The sequence below is a fragment of the Hylobates moloch genome, unplaced genomic scaffold (assembly GCF_009828535.3).
Source record: "Hylobates moloch isolate HMO894 unplaced genomic scaffold, HMol_V3 SCAFFOLD_7, whole genome shotgun sequence".
Classification (NCBI taxonomy): Eukaryota; Metazoa; Chordata; class Mammalia; order Primates; family Hylobatidae; genus Hylobates; species Hylobates moloch.
In genome coordinates, this window is record NW_026652282.1 from 70,800,682 (window position 1) to 70,818,352 (window position 17,671).

At 35.3% G+C, this 17,671-nt stretch overlaps 1 protein-coding gene and 1 pseudogene across 1 annotated transcript in view; one reads left to right on the top strand and one right to left on the bottom strand.

The window, feature by feature from the left end:
* Positions 1 to 365: 365 nt before the first annotated feature.
* Positions 366 to 17,671, top strand: part of DACH2 (dachshund family transcription factor 2) — a 647,092-nt gene continuing 629,786 nt past the window's right edge. The window contains exon 1 of the mRNA XM_032756222.1: positions 366 to 853. Coding sequence (XP_032612113.1) covers positions 366 to 853 — 488 coding nt within the window. The remainder of the gene's footprint in view (positions 854 to 17,671) is intronic.
* On the bottom strand, positions 11,960 to 13,060 carry LOC116811850 (putative elongation factor 1-alpha-like 3; annotated as a pseudogene).

Below are 17,671 nucleotides of genomic sequence, written 5' to 3' on the forward strand. Positions count from 1 at the left end.
GTCGAGCCTGAACCCACTCAGGTAGTCGGACGCCGGCCGGGGAGTCTCCACCTCCTCGCCAGCGGCAGCCATTCGGAGCGCTCGGGCGCAGAAGGGGTGGGGCCCATTGGCTGTGGGACGCTGCCAGTCTCCGGAGGGCGTGTGGTGGGGGTGGGGTCTGGGGCCGCAGCGGGTTGGGGCTGCTCACTGTTTGCTGGGTGGTGGTGAGCTTGAGCGTGAGCCGGCTGCTGACGACTTGCGAACAGTTCGGAGCCAGCGAGAGCGCGCCAGAGAGAGCGAGAGTGAGGGAGTGAGTGCAAGGGGATCTAGAGGAGTCAGGGCGAGAAAGCGAGGGCCGGAGGACCCACAATTGAGACAGAGTGACCATGGCTGTCTCTGCGTCTCCAGTGATCTCTGCAACTTCCAGCGGCGCCGGCGTCCCAGGGGGCTTATTCCGGGCCGAACCCCCGTACTCGACTCCCGGAGAGCCCCCTCGTCTTACTCCTAATATGATCAATAGTTTCATGGTCAATAACCACAGCAGCAGTGCCGGAGGCGGCGGCAGCGGCAACACCAACACCAGCGAGTGCCGCATGGTCGACATGCACGGGATGAAGGTGGCTTCGTTCCTGATGGACGGCCAGGAACTGATCTGCCTGCCTCAAGTCTTTGATCTTTTTCTCAAGCACCTGGTGGGAGGCTTGCACACTGTGTACACCAAGCTGAAGCGACTGGATATATCCCCCGTGGTGTGTACTGTCGAGCAGGTCCGGATCCTCCGCGGGCTGGGGGCCATCCAGCCCGGGGTAAACCGCTGCAAACTCATCACCCGGAAAGACTTTGAAACTTTGTTCACCGATTGCACCAATGCCAGGTGAGACACTCGTTTCTTGGCTCTCCCACTTCTCTTACCCCTTTGGCCTCTTCTGCATGCCTCATCACCCTCATCCAACTTTGTTTGTAAAGTGAGTCTTAACTAGTTTGCCTCTATTCTTCACTCTGTAAATCGGTGGGGAAAGAAGACTAGAAGGTTTCATTAATGCCGGTGCCTTCTAGTCCACGCTCAGTGCAAGGGCTTGGGTCTAAAAAAGTCCCGCACAAACTTGAGTTTGCAGTCCTCTGTTGAAACTTTCCAGCCTTTTGCCCATATCTTGCATGGCTTTTGGCTGTTTGTGGTTGTTAATTTCTCTATTTGGTTTTCTTTCCTGCTCTTTTGTGGCCGCACGGGTCGGATAGGTTTTCTTCTGAAAGGATACTAAGGGCTTTCTCTGGGGGCTGGCTGAGCTGTAAACTGGGCTCCTAAGCTGGCAAGCCAGAACTCAGCATTTGGGGCATGCAGGGGGTGGGAAGTCTAGAATCCATCCCAGAGGGTGATTCGATCCCCATCCCGTGTGTTTGTGGTGAGAATGTGTGGGGTGTGTGGTGTTGTTGTTTGTGGTGGTGTTGGTGTGTGTGTGTGTGTGTGCAAGTGCGCGTGAGAACGTATGCTCATGCTTGCTGCGCAAAGCTCCCCAGTACACGATACAGGAAAGTCGACGGATACTATTTTTACAAAAGGACAACGACAAATATCACTTTCCTGGGCTCGTCCGTTTTGGGTTATCTGCAGAGGGCAATGTGGGGCATGAATCACTGTGGCTGGGACTGGATTTCAGGTTGGTGTACAAGTTGGCAGATTTTCTAGAGAGGATGCTCTCAGCTCTTCCAGGCGAACAGTTGGAAGGATCCCATTCCCTTAAAGACAGGATTCCTTAAATGATGATGACCAGCTTCCCTGGTTGTAAGTGTACCTCCTTCATATCACAGTTTAGAAGTACACTAGTGAATAAATGTCCATTTGTATATGAGAAGCAAATTGTGTTCAATGTTTCTGAGTTTAAAAAGAAAAAACTATACTCAAGATTATCTGACTTTTTAAACACCTGTGAATTAGTCTTCTAATGTTTATTCCATCTCCAGTTTGGTAACATCTCAGGAAAGCACAGATTTGGCACAAAAATCACCATCACGTGGTTAAAAGGAGCAAAGGATTTTGTTGTAAAACAGCACTACTGCTTATTATTTTACAAAAATAAAATAAAATAAAATAAAAAACCAAAAACTTTCTCAAAATGAACTTTAAATCATAAAATCTCTGGGTCTGTGAACTAAAACTGTAATAGTTTGCTACATCTGTTGTAAAATCCAAATTGCCATGTATAGTTGAATGATACTGACAACTTGTAGGCAAACTGTTGCTTACTGCTGCAATAAGATAATGCTGCAGAACTTACAAGGGAACCTTTTTCCTTCTTTTTTTTTTTTTCTTCAATTGAGCAGTGTTTTTCTGTGTTCAAGCAATTAAACAGAAAACTATTTATGTGAGAACTCCTACCTGATTCATATTTAGGGCTTACAAAGCTGGTTTATTATATCAGCTTTTCTTAAGGAAGATAGATGGCCTTAAAACACAAAGGATAACAGCTCCCTCAATAAAACAGGCAATTATGGATTGTAAGAGTAAAAAGACAATTTTATTTCGACTACAAAGCATTTTATTAGTACACAAACTAAAAAGGTTACAAGAGACCTCAGATAGTGGCCATCTAATTCATTTGTTGCCATCCAAAACCACTCAAACATTTAAATAATTGCAGACATGAAAACCCATTCTCTTATTAACTCCCTCTCTTTATCAGTCTCTCATCTCCCCATCCCTATTCTTTCTCTCTTCCCCCTCTCCCATCTCTAAAAATGCCCATTCTTAAAGTAGAGCAATTATTACACTTAGGAAATTCTTCCTTCCTCAATTAATTTGCACATTCTTGAGAAAAACCTATGACCATGATTTTCAAATAAATAGATTAGTATTTTAATATGATTTTGATACTTTTCTCTATAAATGGAAACTTTTCCTAATTTTTATTAGAGCTACTTACTAAAAAAAAGAAATCCAGAGGCAGGTGATCTTGTAATATTTTTGGACCCTGTTATACCATGTATTTTTAGGTTATTATTTTTATCTAATTAGCTTTTATTTACTGCTTATCACAGCAATAGTAACTTTTTGTGTGTGTGAATTGTTTTTGTGTATGTGTGTATAAAGGTGATAGAGAAATATTAAATACGTGGGAAGAAATAGATCTGTGATGTGATTCATGTGCCTTCTATTGCATTTTCTTTTCTTTATGGGTATTTGGTTTATTATATTCATATTTTAAAACTGTGTTACAAGTATTGCAATTTTATTAATTGTAAAAATTTATGAAGTATATTCTATGAATGCAATGCATCAGTGAAGATGAGGAAAACTACTAGAAGCACACCTAAATTGCAATTTTATATAGAAGACAACCACAATTTCTGGGAAAAATCTAATTAATGATAAAATGGTATCAACAAATTTTACTGATTCGAAGTGCCCTCCTAACCACATTATTAAAATTGCAAAATATAATAATGCATTTAATAAATGCTTTATGACCTTAGGTAAGATTATTTACAGAAATGTATACTTTAAGTTACTCCCAAAATCTGAATTTTTAAAGAAAATTGTGAAATTTTTAGATCAACATTATTTCTGTGACTTTTCTATTCAGTGAAAAGAAAGGTAAGGGATGTAAATAGGAAAGAGGTCCAAGAGAGACAAAGTAAGGTAGATGAGACTCGAGGCCAGTGAGAGAGTAGAAATGCAGGAAAAGAGCAGAGTGATGCCTTGAGACAGAGTGAAAGATGGAACAGAAGAGCTTATAGAGATGCCCCAAGATGAGTGATGCACCAGTGGAGATCTGGCTAAAGAGGATTGTCCTTCAGGACTCATGACTTCTTAGTGCTTCTAGCTAAGATCAGGGAGGGAAGTGCAAGGAAAAAGTAAATGTTTAGCGAATGGAAACTCTTAAACACTATTCTTATTTCAAAGAAGAGATTCATCTTCATCGCTTGATGGATAAATGTTCATAATATGTTGTTGAATGGAAGGCCTATTCATAATGGTGTCATTGGCAATTTTCTCTTCCTGTATAATAAATATTTCTTCCCCCTCTGTTGAGTATGTGGGGAAGAGTACAAGTCCTGACTTAGAGCATTTGGAATGCTTTCTACGCTATCCCAGAACACACAAAATGGACTGTTTTCAAATTGGTCATTTTCAAGGACCTTAAGGTATTGCCACTAAGTGACATTTTGATTTGCTTCAGTGCCCATTATGTGCACTGAAGAAAAATGAATGAGTAAAATATATACATAATTGTTTCTTTGATAGTACTGAAACTCACAGCAAGAACTACCAGTGCCTTATATTAACTATTTTGTTGTTAGCCAATTTTCAAAATATTCAGTTGTCTTCCTAGAAATTGTTAAGAAATAATATCTGCTTCAACTACTAGAGAGGTAGTAAGATTAAAACTCTTGACCATTCATTGTTCTGTTCGACAAGTCAAGGTTTACATCACTGTAATTTCAAAGAACTGTACAACATTTTTCCTTCATGACTGTTAACTTCTAAAATTAATTATAAGGATATGATTTTGAGGATTATTTTTTAAATGATGATAAAAATAATCAACACTAAATGGGAAAAATTACTATACTGTTTTGGATTTTGTTTTTGCAGATAAAGCACTGTGATTTCTGTTTAATATTTTGTGCAAGAAAACTTAGAGTTTTTAATACCAGAGAGAACAGGCAGGTTTAGAAAGTAAATGTTGACAATTTTCACTCTTATGCAATAGATTTTTCTTACTAAATTCTCCTAAGTTTAATGCAGCAGTAAAATAGTAAATTAAAAATTGTTTTTCCTAAATATGAAAATTACTAAACAATCAATAGATTTTAGTGTTTCTCTTTTTACCTACCTATCAATATAAAAGTAAAATATTGTCAGATTTCATGACCAGCATTTAATTTTGTTTGAGGACCAACTGATTAAATGTTATTCGGTCATTTAGAGTTAAATGGGTACTTGAAGAAACAAGAAAGTATGATTAAGAAAACATTTTAGTAATGCATTTGGAGAAAGGATTCAACATATATTCAAACAAATAGAATTCAGTTTTTAAAGTTAAAATTTCCAATTGTAGTTTCTTGTTATTTTGATAGTATATAAACAGAACATAAATATGGTTTTATATTAAAGAGATTTTTAATATCAAAGCACATTTTACAACATTTTAAAACTATTTTCAAATACTAGAAATATGGTTATTATGAGCACTCAATGAGTTTGGCTTGGTAGTCACACTTGATGAGTACTTTATAGTTCATGATCCATACAGAGTAGCATAATTTACTTTGAAAATTTATGTTTTACATTTACAGTTAGGCAATGTCAAATTTTTGCAAAACTTGAATCACTTTCCTGAGCTAATATTTTGTATGGCTTACATTTTCAGTAATGATAAAAACATTTTAGAAAAGAATCTGTGTAGTAAATGCACATTTTATTCTATAGGACGATGAAAAGATAGTCATATTGTCTGTTAAAAGCAGCCACATGGTCAACAATGCTCTGTCCTTTATGAGAAGAATGATGTCAAGATTATAATTAAATCAATTATAATTATGTGCCAATGCATAGACTTTCCATGTTTACATTCATTTTCAATATACGCTTCTGAATAACCAACAGTTTTGTATTTAACTACTTTAGCTGGTATTCATATGTGCCTCACTCATTTATTAGGTGATGGATACTACATTAAAGAAATGATCCATGACATGATGCAATATATCTTTGGATTTTTATGTATCATATTATCCTCAATGTATAGCACATGGATGTCAATAAATAATTAGGACATGATGGTCTTCAGACATTAATGTTTTATATGGTTTTACACAGGAAATACCTAGTACCTATAGAAGATATCAAGTCTGAATTATTTGGTGCTTTCTTAGGTAACCTTATTTTGTCTTAATGACATTCATAGATGTCTTTAACATGCTTCTAGCAGACAAATATAATTGTGAAAATCCTAATCACAACATGTTATATTTCAGTTGGTAATCTAGCTCTCCAGTGACACTTTATCTTATGCATTTAGAGATACAAATGATTTGGGGTTATCTACTCTATACATTTTAAATATGTATTAAAACCATCCTAATTGATCCAAAACTGAAAATATTATGTTTTTGTGAAAAAGACATCAAACCTTTCCCTCAAAGCAAAACAATTAGGTATTAATGATATTCTTGTTGCATATTCAAAAAGCCTTTGGTTGCATTTATTTCCTCCTTTTCTTCCCTTTCACCATCTCAACCTGCAAAACTCTTCACTGTCACTTCAGATCACACAATTCTAAAAAGATAAAACAACATTTAAACACATTTGCTTTGGAAGGGAAATTGAGCATTTGCACCCAATAAGCCTGATTGTGGAACTGCATGCAAATTGTGTTTTGATTTATCTCTTTTACACTTTTTTCCATTTGAATTGATCTTGCATTAATTTCACCAAGCGGCTCTGTGAGGCTGCAGATGTTGCCCTGTGTTTAATAAATCAATGAGACAGATCTGAATGAATCACTTCAGATGGATTCTCTGCTCGGTTTGATGTCTAGATGTTATTCTTAGCTTGTTATCATGACAGATGCATTAATGTTCCCATACACTGCCAGCAATGTCAAAGAGATTGAAGCTTTTAAAGTGGCGGCATCCCTTTTTCCATTTTCTGCTAGAACAACTAAATTTATTTTATTTGAGAATCAGAGAAAAATACCAAATCAATCTTAAGATTTTTCATGGGAAAGAGTCTCAATACTCATGCTATATTGTGAACTATTCCAAAATGGTGGAAATCAACATATTAAAACCTAAATATAGTGTAGCTGCTTAATAGTGCCTCTACATTAATATTTAATCATAGAAGGAAAAATGAGAATTAGTAATATATGATTGGGACACATTGAAAGTGTCACTATAAATAGAATAATACTGTATCCAAATTGATTACAGAAGGGTGTTAGTTTTTAAATCCTTACTAATAAGCTTTTTGTTGGCTTAATGCAGCTGCAATATACTCTTATGAAGGGATTTAGAACCCCTTCAGGATTTAATATTTTTTTTTAGTAGAAAGGAGACAGCCTGTCCATTGTGTATTCATCATTTATTCACTTTATAATGCTGAAAATCCCAGGAAAGTTTATTTCATTTTAATATATTTATATTCTGGGTAATTATTTGTAAATCATAAATTATCCAGTAGCAATAAATGCTACTTTTATAGTTTAATTTCTTAAACTATAGAAAAGCATATGGTCACCAAAAGGAACTTTGATATAATGCTAGTGAAATTTATTACTTACCTGCATTAAATATCGTAACTACCATACTTCATTTCATTTAACCCATGGCTTTGTTTCTTTGATTCTGAGAGAGAAACAATGCTGTCAATTGATGTGAAATATTTTGAATTTAATATTGTAGGTGATATAACTTTTCAGTTAGTCTGATATTTGAAAATGCAAATTTTAGAAAGGAGGTTCAAATTTTCTCTTATTCAGCTTTCTGAAGAATATATATTTTAAAAATCAGTTTTTAGAAGTAGATCCTCTTTGAAAGCCTATACAGTATTCCTTAATCATAATTTTATTCCTACCTTTATTAGAATAGGAAAACAGTAAACACCGTTAAATGATACTGTTTAGATGTCAAATTCAGGAAAAATTGTATCTCCAGCGGTTAGGCTAATGTCGGATGTTTACGATGCATATACTATTATCTATGGTAGAGTTTAAAGAAAAGTTGAAAATGAACTTTAGTAAATTATGGACAATAGTTAACTTTTTTTTTCAATTTTTCTTTAAAACGTTTAAATGCCTTTATGGTAATATCTCACCACATCCTTCTTCAACACTAAATTTGTATGTTAAAATTGGTGAAAATATTTAAGAAGTAACACAAATCGTTTTATGCAAAATTGAATATATTTTAAGAAAAAGATATCTTTATCGATACCTATCATGGTATCCTTAAAAAAGAACTGAATTTGTTACATAAAACAAAACCTTGGGTATATAATAATAATTTCTGAGGAGTCATTTTTAACTCCAGTAATGTTCTTTGAAAAGGTTCATTAAGCCTAATATTCTGTGTATATTAGACACTTAATTCACATTTGTTGAATGAATACAACCATGCATACACATATACACACATTTATTCCTCTTATCAGAATTCTTTGCAGTATATGATGTTCCTTAACAAAAGGTAAGAAATAGTTAAATAAAGTATGCAGTTATTGAAGAGATACTAATCCTGAAACTTTAAATCCAATATAAAACAATTTGTAATCATGCCATAAACCTTTCACAAATACACATGTAAACGTATCAAAATCTAATATATGAACTTAGAATATTTGAAATGAAGTATATCTTCAAAGCAAGTATGACTTCTTGATATTTCCCTTAGGTGAAAACCCAGTAGAGATGCTCAAATATTATGAAAAAGCAAGAATTAATAAATAAAGTGAGCCTAAGACCATAAAATGATTATTGGTGATTTAGATTTATACTACTTGATATGAGCACTAACCCTTGTGGCAGTTGACTTGTGATCCTGTTTTCAAACAGTAAATGCATGCGTATTCAAAACGAGGTGGTAAAAAGAGGGTTTTCCTCCCTTCTTTCTAGTCTGTGAATAGAATACAAATACATGTTAAAAAGAATGATTTGATTTTTTTCCTGAATAATCTTAAGACCCAATCCAATGGAAACTCAAATTTGCATGAAGTATCGTCCTCACCACCCATTTAAAAGAATAACTTAGTTCTTTCAGGTGTAATTAATTTTGAAGAGTAAAATTTCCTTTAATCTAGGAACCCTGAAGTTGAAACTACTCGTATCTGTGTACTATTTTGACCCATTACAATTACTTTGTTTATTAGAGCAAATTGTGGTGGAAACTTTGTAATTATACTACTGGAAAAAATATATGGTACAGGAAAGTTTAAAAAATAATAAGCCACAGTATTTTTATTGCTATATAATCTTTTTATTTTTAAACAAATTGACTGTTTAATGGTGTGTAATGTAGTGTGTATACAAAGGTATATAGCATTCGATTGCAATTGTGTACAATGATCTTATCAGGTTGCTGGCAACTACTAGCTAGTAACAGCATTTGGGCTACATTTAGTCTATCTGCTATTTATGTGATGGGTTAAAAAGAAAAAAGTAATATTGATCTGTCGCCGGATTAAAGTTTGAAATGGGCAACAGCCTGAACACAAAAGCCTTTTTTTTTTTATGATTTCTCAGCTTGCCATTGATCTAGTTTTATTGCATTCATTATTTATTAAAAGAATTTGCAAGCTAAACATAACGTTAAGCTAGTTTGCACACAGGGACCGCACTTAGGAAATTGAATGGAAATTGCATTAGAGATGAACATCTGTGCTATTTTTCCACTCATGTGTTTATGGGTTTGTATAAAAGGTGTATTGGATTAACAGTTATAACCATTATAGCTTACAGCAATATGTTAGTTTCTGAGCTTTCAGTTATTTTGAGAGAAGTCTATCTCTCATGTTTGTCTAAAAAGTATAGTACTACCATCACAAACAATATTAATTATGTATTTATTTTTACGAACAGTATTTAGAAAAATTTATTTTTATTATACTGTTAATGCATTATGTATGTTATGTATACATTATGAGATATCCTGCTATACTGAAGTAAAAACATTTTGAAAGCATATGTAATTATCATATAAGACTATACTATCTCTTAATGGCCTTTGGTAGTAGGGTATGTAGGTGCAATTACATAGTACCTATTTTAAGAATCTTGAGTTTAATGCCATATTAAAGCATACTAAATTCACAGAAACTATATAAAAACTTTAATATGATAAAAAAGATCATCCATAAAATATTATATATGTAGTCAAAGGCTTGATCATTCCAAAATGATAGTAAATGTGCAGACACTGAAGACTTGCTCTATATAACACTACTGATGATAAGATGGGATGCATTATGATATGGTTCCCTTTTTGGGTTCAATCCAAGGAAGTTTAATTACCAAACCTCAAGTTGACCTCCCCAGAGGACATAAGTTAGATGGCAGTGAGTATGGGTTTTTTTTGTGTGTGTGTGTGTTTTTTGTTTGGGACAAGGTCTGGCTCTGTCACCCAGGCGGGATTGCAGTGGCAACCAGTGAGTATGTCTTTTGCTGTATTGTCTTTAAGCTGTAGACATTTGGAAAATTCATGTCTATCTATCTAATTATTGGAATTTAAATAAAAACTTCTTCACAACCATTTTGATCGCTCATGATTAGATTTGTTATGATAGCCTGTGTGTGTGTGTGTGTGTGTCTATCCAGCACTTATTAAGGGTATTCTTTGTGGTGCCAGGCAGTGGTCTAGGTGCTAGGTGCTGTGAACGAAATGAACAAAACAGTCTGTTCTTTCATGGACCATACAGACTACCATCATCCTATCGTTAGCTTAGGGTGTATAAGCCATATTATCCCTCCTATTATATTTACTAAATTATGAAATGTTTGAGATTACAAAATTTTGCCACATCTATTATTGAATAATCCTTAAATTTCCTTTCCCATATCTGCCTCATGCATTATATCAGTAAACATTAGACTCTTTTTCAGTCTTTAGAATTATACCAGAAAAGTCCAACTAAAAATAGTCAGTTATTAAGATACAAAACAAGGTTTTAGTTTTATGAGTGCAGAAAGTGTTCTTATCTTATAAAGTACACATAAAAAGGAGCATGAAATAAAACATGTATTTCCACTTAAGAATGACTATAGTTAATTGACCTTAGTAACTTTATATGATATATATTTGTTAAAAGGGATATGAATTCTTAAAATTCATAAAGTTAATCAATCCGTGAGACACATGTTTTTGTTATAAAACACGCAACTGTGGACTTTTAAAAAATTTATGTTAAAAAGCTTGCTTTGATTTGTGTTAAGAGTTTTAAACTAGTAAGATCCTCAATCTTAGAGCATCATTTGCTTTGCATGTGGTCCTATACAATATTATGCCAAAAATTAAAACAGAGATGAGAGTTGTTTATTTTTGTTCATCCAGAGTACATTGACCCTTAAATATGTTATATTTAAATGTAAATAACTTTACAAAACCAGATTATTTGCAAACACGTATAATTAAATGTTTAATGTTACTGTTAAGCTTGCTGCTTTGAAAATATCCTGTAATCTGCTAAACTTCTAAATTTATTTTGTAGAAAAATCTGTGAGTTCCCTCTAGGTTTTTATCTGAGATATGCAAAAGGGGAATTTGTTCATAGAAAAAAATTCCTCCATAGTACATTTTATGCAAAGCATACAATCTTTAGGTCTCACTTTATAAGCCAATTAGCATATTCACTTTAAACATGATATTTTCCAATTCAATTCATTTCAACAAATATTTAGTAAGCACCTCGTATGTGCAAGGCTTGTTATCAGGGGAAGTGGTGATACTAAGAACTTGCCACATTCTTATTGTCTCATCTCCAGATTATCTAGGTTGAGTTTTACTGTTTCATGGTTAACTCTCAGCTAACCTACATTAGAGGAAGGAAGAGTGAACAATACATATAATTCGAAAACGTGGAAAATTAAAATAACATTGATTTGGCTTTGCAGTGCATTATAAAATGTTCTCAGCATATTTACCTGTCTAAATATATTTTACTTATTCTAATATTAAATTTTATTTACTTTTTTCTCATTAAACTCTTTTAATGGGTCTCAAAATTATGTGACAGATTTTGATCAAGTTGTTTCCATTAAAAAGTACTGATTTTAAAAACTAATAACTTAAAACTGCCACATGTAAAAAAAACAAAAAAAACAAAGTGGTCCTCAAAACATTCTCCCTTCCTTCTCAAGATTTTATAATGCATTGTTATCATTAACCAGTCTTTTATTATTAAACTTACATGGCCCATTGAAACAAACAGTTCAAAGACTCTTCTTCCACCACTGATTAAGACTGGGGTGGCAGATATTAGGGATAATATTCATTTAGCCTTCTGAACTTTCTGGGCAGACTTGGTGACCTTGCCACCTCCAGCAGCCTTCTGGTTCACTGCTTTGATGACACCCATAGCAACTGTCTGTCTCATATCACAAACAGCAAAGTGACCCAGAGGAGGATAGTCTGAGAAGCTCTCAATACACATGAGGTTGCCAGGAACCATATCAATGATGGCAGCATCACCGGACTTCAAGAATTTAGAGCCATCTTCCAGCTTCTTACCAGAACAGTGATCAATCTTTTCCTTCGGTACAGCGAACTTGCATGCAATGTGAGCCATGTGGCAATCCAGTACAGGGGTATAGCCAGCACTGATTTGGCCTGGATGGTTCAGGATAATCACCTGAGCAGTGATGCTGGCTGCTTTCATTGGTGGGCCATTTTTGCTGTCACCAGCAATGTTGCCACAACGAATGTCCTTGACAGACACATTCTTGATATTGAAGCCCACGTTGTTCCCAGGAAAAAAGCTTTATTTTATTTCACTCAAAGCTTCCTGGTGCATTTCAACAGACTTTATTTCAGTTGTAAAATCGACTGCAGCAAAGGTGACCACCGTACCGGGTTTGAGAACACCAGTCTTCACTTGACCACCAGGTGCAGTACCAATACCACCAATTTTGTGGACATCCTGGAGAGCCAGGCACAAGGGCTTGTCAGTTGGACGAGATGGTGGTAGGATGTAGTCCACAGCCTCAAGCAGCATGGTTCCACTGGCATTGCCATCTTTACAGGTGACTTTCCATCCCTTGAACCAAGGCACGTTAGCAGTTGGCTCCAGCATGTTGTCATCATTCCAACCAGAAATTGGCACAAATGCTACTGTGTCAGGGTTGTAGCCAGTTTTCTTAATGTGAGTGCTGACTTCCTTAACGATTTCCTCATATCTCTTCTGGCTGCAGGGTGGCTCAGTGGAATCCATTTTGTTAACACCAACAATTAGTTGTTTCACATCCAGTGTGTAAGCAAGAAGGGCATGCTCACTGGTCGGCCCATTCTTGGAGATACCAGCTTCAAATTCACCAACACCAGCAGCAACAATCAGGACAGCACAGTCAACCTGAGATGTCCCTGTAATCACATTCTTAATGGATACAGTAGTCATTACAGGTGTTAGCAGATCAAAACCTGGCAAATTACAGGAGGCCGGTTGTTGACTTTAACACACCTTCCTGTGTTTAGAACCCCTAAATAACCGTCTTCCTTCAGTTAAATAAAAATTTCTTGACACCAGAGGAATTATAGCTTTGGGTTAGAACGCATTGATGAATATAACTCTAAATCAGATTTTTGTGAAGCGTTTTTACTCTGTGAAGAGAATAATTAATTGATTTTCAGCTTGCAATTAAGAAAAGGAACATTATATAGTCTTGATGCTGATTATATCCTGTCAAGAGCAGTCATTTTGATGATGGGCACGTATAGAACATTGTGACCTCTGAAGAGAGTAGTAACTGCTCCATTGTTTAATTGGTATACGTACATTTGATATAGCCACATTCTTACATTTGCAGTTCTTTTGGGTTGTTCCTTGTCATGCTAGAGGACTGACAGGTTTTTGTTATTTTAGAGGCATGTTCTTTTTTATAAAGTCGTATGATGTTTACATAATCCCTATTCTGCCACAATCTAAAACTTTTATTATTCTTCCTTGTTTTCAAGTGAAAGCAAGTTTATCAAGAAAGTAAAGGAATAAAGGAATGACTACTCCATAGGCAGAGCAGCCTAAAGCTTTAATTATTCTTTACAGTTTAGTCTCATTGAATTGAATGACAGATATGCTGTGTATTCAGTTTGGTGTTTTGTTTCTTTTTCTTTTAATTTTTGTTTTTTTGTTTCCAAGATGGTTCTCAGTTTTTAAATGTAAATAAAATCTAAGAATTCCTTTTTTTGAGGTCTTTCTCTACATTAGTGGGAAACATGTAAAAGCCTTTGTCCCATATGGATTCATATTCCTTCAAAGAAGGGGCAGTGAAGCTCGATAATTTAGTTTTCTGTTTAGTTAGGAAGCCTCTTGATTTTACAGACAGGTGGACTATATTTGGGTCATGTTAGCATTGATGGAGTTCTATTTGGGAATGAACAAAGGAATGAAGCTAAAAAAGGGTGGAGAAAACTTGATGAGAAAATGTTTCTAATGTAAACAGAGAATAGACCAGGAACTAACTGATAGGTGGGAAGTAGGCATTATAGAGTGTACTGATAAAGGCATATCCATAGAGTTCTTTAATGAATTATCCCTTTTAATTGTCTTCATTTTAGTGGTAAGATTAATCAGATTAATAATGAACAGGAACAAAGGACATACAAATATTAGCTGTGAATAAAAAGAAAAAAACACGAAGGCAAAATGTAGAAATGTTATTCCATTTGAGGTGGCATTAAAAACCTTAATAAAACATTTGTATACATGTTGTATTAAAGTAATATTCATTTAGTATTCTTGTAAATGTTACTTTAATTAAAAAATTATAAAGTGTCCATTTACATATCCTTGGTAAATGTTCTTACTATTCCTGTTCTGTTTGATTGATTCTAGCTTGCCACAGCACATTTTTGAAACATGTTGAGAATAAATTATTTATGTTTTTGTATATACTTTTTTTAGGTAAAAGTTCATTTTTAAGTTATTTTTTTAAAATTTTGTGGTTACATAGTAGATGTATGTATTTATGGGGTACATGAGATATTTTCATATAGGCATGCAATGTGAAATAATCACATCGTGGAGAGTGGGGTATCCATCCACTCAAGCATTTATTCTTTGACTTATAAATAATATAATTACACTCTAAGTTATTTTAAAAAGTACAGGTAAGTTCTTATTGACTCTAGTCACCCTATTGTACTATCAAATAGTAGGTCTTATTCATTCCCTCTATTTTTTTTGTACCCATTAACCATCCCCACCTTCCCTTCCAGCCCCTCACTATTCTTCCAAGCCTCTGGTAACCATTCTTCTACTTTCTGTGTCCATTAGTTCAATTGTTTTGATTTTAAGATCCCACAAATAAGTGAGAACATGTGACGTGTGTCTTCCTGTGCCTGGATTATTTCACTTAGCATAATGATCTTCAGTTCCATGCATGTTGTTGTAAATGACTGGGTCTCACTCTTTTTTATGGATAATAGTACTCCAGTGTGTTTATGTACCACATTTTCTTTTTTTAATGTTTATTTTAGGTTCAGGAATACCTGTGAAGGTTTGTTACATAGGTAAACTCATGTGACTGGGATTTGTTATACAGATTATTTCATCACCCAGGAATTAAGCCCAGTACCCAATAATAATCTTTTCTGCTTCTCTTTCTCCTCCCACCTCCCCACTCAAGTATATCCCAATGTCTGTTGTTTACCTTTTTGTGTTCATAAGTTCTCATCATTTAGCTCCCACTTATAAGTGAGAATATGTGGTATTTGGTTTTCTGTTCTTGCGTTAGTTTGCTGAGGATAATAGCCTCCAGCCTCCCACAAAAGACACAATCTCATTCTTTATTATGGCTGCATAGTATTCCATGGTGTATATGTATCACTTTTTTATCAACTTCTGTCATTGATGGGCATTTATGTTGATTCTATGTCTTTGCTATTGTGAATAGTGCTGCAATGAACAGACATGTGCATGTGTCTTTATAATAAAACAAATTATATTCCTTTGGTTATATACCCAGTACTGGGATTGCTGGGTCGAATGGTAGTTCTGCTTTTCGCTGTTTGAGGAATCACCAAACTGTTTTACACAATGGTTGAACTAATTTACACTCTGCCCAACAGTGTATAAGTGTTCCCTTTTCTCCGCAACCCCGCCAGCGTGTTATTTATTTATTTTTTGCTTTCTAGTAGTAGCCATTCTGACTGGTGTGAGATGGTATCTCATTGTGGTTTTGATTTGGTTTCTCTAATGATCAGTGATATTGAGCTTTTTTCATATGCTTGTTGGCCACATGTCTGTCTTCTTTTGAAAAGTGTCTGTTCAGGTTCTTTGCTCACTTTTTAATGGGGTGTTTTTTTTTCTTATAAATTTGTTTAAGTTCCTTATAGATATTTGATATTACCTTTATCAAATGAAGTTTGTGAATATTTTTTCCCATTCTGTAGGTTGTCTGTTTACTCTGTTGATAGTTTCTTTTGCTGTGCAGAAGCTCTTAAATTTAATTAGATTCCACTTGTCAATTTTTGCTTTTGTTGCGATTGCCTTTGGTGTCTTTGTCATGAAATCTTTGCCCGTTCCTATGTTCAGGATGGTATTGACTAGGTTGTCTTCCAGGATTTTAATAGTTTTGGGTTTTACATTTAAGTCTTTAATCCATTCTGAGTTGAGTTTAGTATATGGTGTAAGGAAGGGGTCCAGCTTCAGTCTACTGCATATGTCTAGCCAGTTATCCCAGCACCAGTTATTGAATAGGGAGTCTTTTCCTCATTGCTTGTCTTCGTCAGGTTTGTCGAAGATCAGGTGGTTGTAGGTATGCGGCCTTATTTCTGGGTTCTGTATTCTGTTCCATTGGTCTGTGTGTCTGTTCTTGTACCAGTATCATGCTGTTTTGGTTACCGTAGTCCTGTAGTATAGTATGAAGTTGGGTAATGTGATGCCTCAGGCTTTGTTCTTTTTGCTTAGGAATGCCTTGGCTATTTGGGCTCTTTTTTGGTTCTATATGAATTTTAAAATCGTTTTTTTTCTAGTTTTGTGAAGAATGTCATTGGTAGGTTTTTTTTTTTTTTTTTTTTTTGAGACGGAGTCTCGCTCTGTCGCCCAGGCTGGAGTGCAGTGGTGCAATCTCGGCTCACTGCAAGATCCGCCTCCCGGGTTCACGCCATTCTCCTGCCTCAGCCTCTCCGAGTAGCTGGGACTACAGGCGCCCGCCACCACGCCCGGCTAATTTTTTTGTATTTTTAGTAGAGACGGGGTTTCACCGTGGTCTCGATCTCCTGACCTCGTGATCCGCCCGCCTCGGCCTCCCAAAGTGCTGGGATTACAAGCGTGAGCCACCGCGCCCGGCCCAGAAGCTTTTTAACTGGATGTGATCCCATTTGTCCATTTTTGCTTTGGTTGCCTATACTTGTGGGGTATTCCTCAAGAAGTCTTTGCCCGGACCAATATCCTGGAGATCTTTCCCAAAGTTTTCTTGTAGCAGTTTCACAGTTCGAGGTCTTAGGTTGAAGTCTTTAATCCATTTTGATTTGATTTTTGCATATGGTGAGACATAGGGATCTAGTTTCATTCCTCTGTATATACATTTCCACCTTTCCCAGCACTCTTTATTGAAGAGATCATCTTTTCCCCAGGGTATATTTTTGGCACCTTTGTTGAAAATGAGTTCACTGTAGGTTTGTGAATTTGTTTCTGAGTTCTCTATTCTGTTCCATTGGTGTATATGTCTGTTTTTATGCCAGTAACATGCTGTTTTCGTTCCTTATAGCTCTGTAGTATAATTTGAAGTAAGGTAATAAGACTCTTCTAGTTTTGTTTTTTTGGTTAGGATAGGTTTGGTTATTCTGGGTCTTTTGTGGTTCCACATAAGTTTTAGAATTTTTTCTTTTTCAGATTGTTCACTGTTGGCATATAGAAATGCTACTGATATTAGTACATTGATTTTGTATTCTGTAACTTTACTTAATTTGTTTATCAGTTCTAACAACTTTCTTGTGGAGTCTTTATGTTTTTCCAAATATGAGATCATATCATCTGCAATCAAGG